The sequence below is a fragment of the Ascidiella aspersa genome, chromosome 4 (genome assembly GCF_963924565.1).
Source record: "Ascidiella aspersa chromosome 4, kaAscAspe10.2, whole genome shotgun sequence".
Taxonomy (NCBI): Eukaryota; Metazoa; Chordata; class Ascidiacea; order Phlebobranchia; family Ascidiidae; genus Ascidiella; species Ascidiella aspersa.
The window spans coordinates 4,979,824-4,983,865 of record NC_139450.1 but is presented as its reverse complement, the minus strand read 5'-3'; the positions used below and the strand labels follow the sequence as shown (position 1 = coordinate 4,983,865).

Genomic DNA, 4,042 nt, shown 5'->3' with positions numbered 1-4,042 from the left:
GTGTGTTTTTGTAGAAATCGAATAAAAATTGACGGTGCAGGAAAGCGAATGCGTTGGGGATTAACTGTTCAGTTTACGACGTCGATAGGGAGGATGCAAAAGGGAAAAGGAAAAGCCAGGACGACTTTAAACAGACTTTTAGCACACGCATTAAATATGCACAAATAGATACCGCTCTCTGCAGGCGATATGAATAAATACACATAATACAAATTATTACGTATGATATTAATATGTAGGCTATGCATACAATTTTATATCAGTAGAAATTTATATAAAAATCAATATTATTCCATTTGTAACTTAGTAAAACTGAGTTACTAAATATAAATTATTATAATCCTATTTGGAAATTCCAGATGGAGGCAAGTGCCCACCCCGATGAACCGGAAAGCTCAGATGGTTCGACTCCATGATTATAGCCATGGTTTGGGATCTAACGAAGAACTCCCGGTTTGGCTAGAGGTCGCAAGTTCAAAACCTTGACCATCTGTACTACTATGTGTGCGGTTTTCGTTGGTCAGTACGACTCCAGCAAAGCTTGATCTTATGCGAAATGTTTCAGTTAAGTTTTAACTTATAGAGTATTCCTATACTTGTACTGCGTGAAATTTAGCTATACAGTTTCGCTCAGTTAATTTGTCGTTTCTTATCTATTTCAATCACTGTCAATATTTCAACAATGGGTGTTTAGCACCCCATCAGCCACTGTGAAAAACCTTGCAAATTTCATCAAGTCGTTGACAAGACTTAAGCGACTCCGGTACATTGGTGACTCCAAGTACTGTCTGGAATTTTATTTTATTTTTAAGATGGGCCAGGTTTTGTGGTCATGTTTAACCCAGTTCTTTTTAGCATCGCGTCACGTGCGAGTTGAAAAACAGAAGCGCCAAACTTCTTTTTGAAAGTTCCAGATTCGGTTTTCTCGACACGCAACGGAGTAACGTTGCTTGAAAACGTAGAGCCTGCTGAAAAGAAGAACCACTTGCTGTTCATTAACATCTCCATCTCGATGAGCGCGAATATTTCCTGTTCGTTTTTCCAGTGTGCTTTCATCCAGCAGGCTTTAAATTTATCCTTGAGAAAGGCAGATAGACTCGTATTGGCTTCGAGAAGGTTAGGATTAATTCGACCCAAAGCTTCTTTAACTTGAAGTACAAACTTGCTTAGTACTGGTGGCGCTGCGATGTAGATGTACTTCCACTGGTCTTTCGAATACTTCGCTTTTATAAGGGCGGCGTTTATCCCGGATGCTACGTCATCCGGAATGATCTTGTCGATTTCTAAACACATTTGGTAGTACTTGTTTTGGTTGTCAGCGATGCACCTTGTTCTACCCCAATCAACCATATCATATCTCCAATGTACGCCAATATAATCCAATCCAGCAAACGCCTCAGCTGCGTAAGCCTTTGCAGCTTCAACGATGCAGCTGGGCCTTCGAATGGCATCCACCACAGCTGACATAAGCACCCCATCATCGATAGAAGAGGGATTCACCGACTCTTGCGCGATTGGCACAGCAATTCCATTTTGAATGCGAACTTTAATCGTGTCAAATGGAGCCGTGAAAATGGCACAGGGGGCTGCGGTGTTGTAAACCTTACGCAAAGCCTGAGCGGAACTCTCAATCCAAGCGCTGTACGTCGGCGTTAAGCTGGCTGGAGGAAATGCTGGTATGTTAGATGGGTACTTATGGTCAGCCAGTCTCAGAACTGTTGATTCATTGCTGGGCTTCGCGCGACTTTCTGGAATGTGGAGGATTGCCATACCTGTTTCCTTTTCAAATCTCTTTATCTGGTTGGAGTTTGTTACTTGAGCCTGGAATGGTTAAAAATAGGCTCTTTTATTTTGTATTTAAACCATGATTACAATTTTAGTCATAGAGAATATTTATACCATAAATGAAACATTGTAAGACAGAAAATAATATCAATAATGGCAAACAACACTGCACTTATGTAAGATTTGCGTTTGTTATGTTTTTAAAACCAAAGTTTGTAAGCAAAAATGAATATTTGTAAACAAAAATGAATAAACTATTAACGTCGTAATATATAAAAACTTATCAAACGAGAGGATTTCACCTGAAACGCAACATCGAATGATCCCTTGCAGATTTCGCGAAACCTTTGGACGTATGTGCAGGATACAAACTTGCACAACCGCGCCACGTCTATCCGTTCGTTTGAGGGAATTACCCCACCTCCGATCGTACCGTGAGCGCGAAATGGTGGGATGACAAGCGTCCTGTCGCATATGTTTGATTAATAACTCATGGAATTGTATTAGTATCCGTACGGAATTGTATTAATATCCTTTACGGTATTTTAAATAGGTGTACCTATAGTATACCTGCGTCTACACGGGTTTAACAGTTTTAATACACAAATTCTTAAACGAAGAAGAACACGCATCATTTTTGTGCAACTCTATACAAACAGGGTTAAAATAAAATATTTTTTGGTTTAACGTTGTCGAATTTTTTTATTTAGAATAGACGTAGTATATAGGATATAATATAAATTGTTTTACAAACAAGTCATTTATCTAGGATTGTTTTTACTCTATGGTAACACGGAAACCACGCTGACGTGTTTTGCCTGTGCTCAATGTGCGACGTATACGTATTAGTCGTATTAGGAATATGAAGACGTAAAATTTTGGAGCATAATGGTTGGAGGTTGTAGTAAGACGTAATAAGAATATCAAAGCCCATACAGAAGTAGGTATCATTTTGAACGTTAGAGTTATTCGAAACGTTCAAAATGATACCTACTTCTGTATGGGCTTTGATATTCTTATTAAGACGTAAAATATTTTGTTATTATTTATATAAAAAAATTGCAAACAAATTTGTCACCTATTTAAGCGAATGGCAAGGTAAACCGACTGGTACAATCCAACCAACTGGTTATTCGGGCCCCAAATCAATCCTGGATAGATAAACTTGCTGGAGTCCAATTCCACTTGTGGTTTGCCGAACTCCGCCGTGTTTTCGGAAGGCAAAATCCAGTTAGAGCAAAGATTCTTCTGATGAATTGTGGTTTGCTCGATAACTGTTTGCTGTTTTACGGTAGGGTTTGAAGATGTACTTGCTGTCGTGACATTTACTGACGCATTACTTCCATTGTTAAAACTTTTTCTCGTGTCTTTGTGAGTTGATTGCTTTTGACTAACCATCAGAGGCCGCAATGCGTTCGAAGAGAAATGTACGTTGTATAACATCGCCAGAAGAAACACAGACGCAACTATAATTGCACACACCACCTTTGATATTTGCTTGAGTTTTGACATCGCGCTTTTGTGTCGTCGTTAGAGTTCTAGTTGACAAAACTATATTTTCCTGAAGACATCATTTCACAATAAACATTAACACAACTATATCACTTCTCTTCGGACCCTTTATGTTTATCAAGTAGAGCCGTTAACTAAATTAACACAAAAAGAAAATATTAAATATAAATGGGATTCAATTCAAGAAGGAAGTATTACCAAATAACGAAGAGTTATCTTATGCTAGTTTGTTTCATTATTTTAGTTCATGAGACTTATTGTAATACGAGCATTGTGTGCGCAAATTTTTCTGTAAAACACGCACTCATTTCTTTTGTAAAATAAAAAAGTAATCTCCAAGGCATAATAAACCACTCGCAGAACTAAACACTCTGTAAATCTATCAACTCTCTGACTGCCCACAACGCCATTCATAGACCACATAGCCATAGAAGCATTTCTACTGATCGTCCAAACAAAGTGCGTAGGTAATTATAGCACAATCAAATGTCGGATATCATTTGGCGACCTTATCCGTTTTTTTATAAAGCAATTTACTCACAGACAGCTGTTTGCAGCTCATCTGATGCAATGCGTACAAACAAATAATGTCCTGCAATCTAAAACCTATTGGAACAAATGGGCTATATATTCAACATGGAACGTGGCGTTTTCTGCGCAATGTGCCACAAAATGTGTACGCCAAAATTTTCGCACACCTTGGCTAAGTTGTACGACTATACGTCTCGTCTCTTTTAAGTAAAAA

At 38.3% G+C, this 4,042-nt stretch overlaps 1 protein-coding gene across 1 annotated transcript; it reads right to left on the bottom strand.

Annotated features, from left to right (window-relative positions):
• Positions 1–3,341, bottom strand: LOC146146778 (uncharacterized). The gene is made up of 3 exons (XM_083387431.1): positions 2,864–3,341; positions 2,088–2,250; positions 1–1,821 (listed from the first exon to the last, which is right to left on the bottom strand). The coding sequence occupies exons 1-3, from the start codon at positions 3,295–3,297 to the stop codon at positions 808–810; spliced, it is 1,611 nt and encodes a 536-aa protein (XP_083243557.1). The 5' UTR covers positions 3,298–3,341; the 3' UTR covers positions 1–807.
• Between the last annotated feature and the right edge of the window lie 701 nt (positions 3,342–4,042).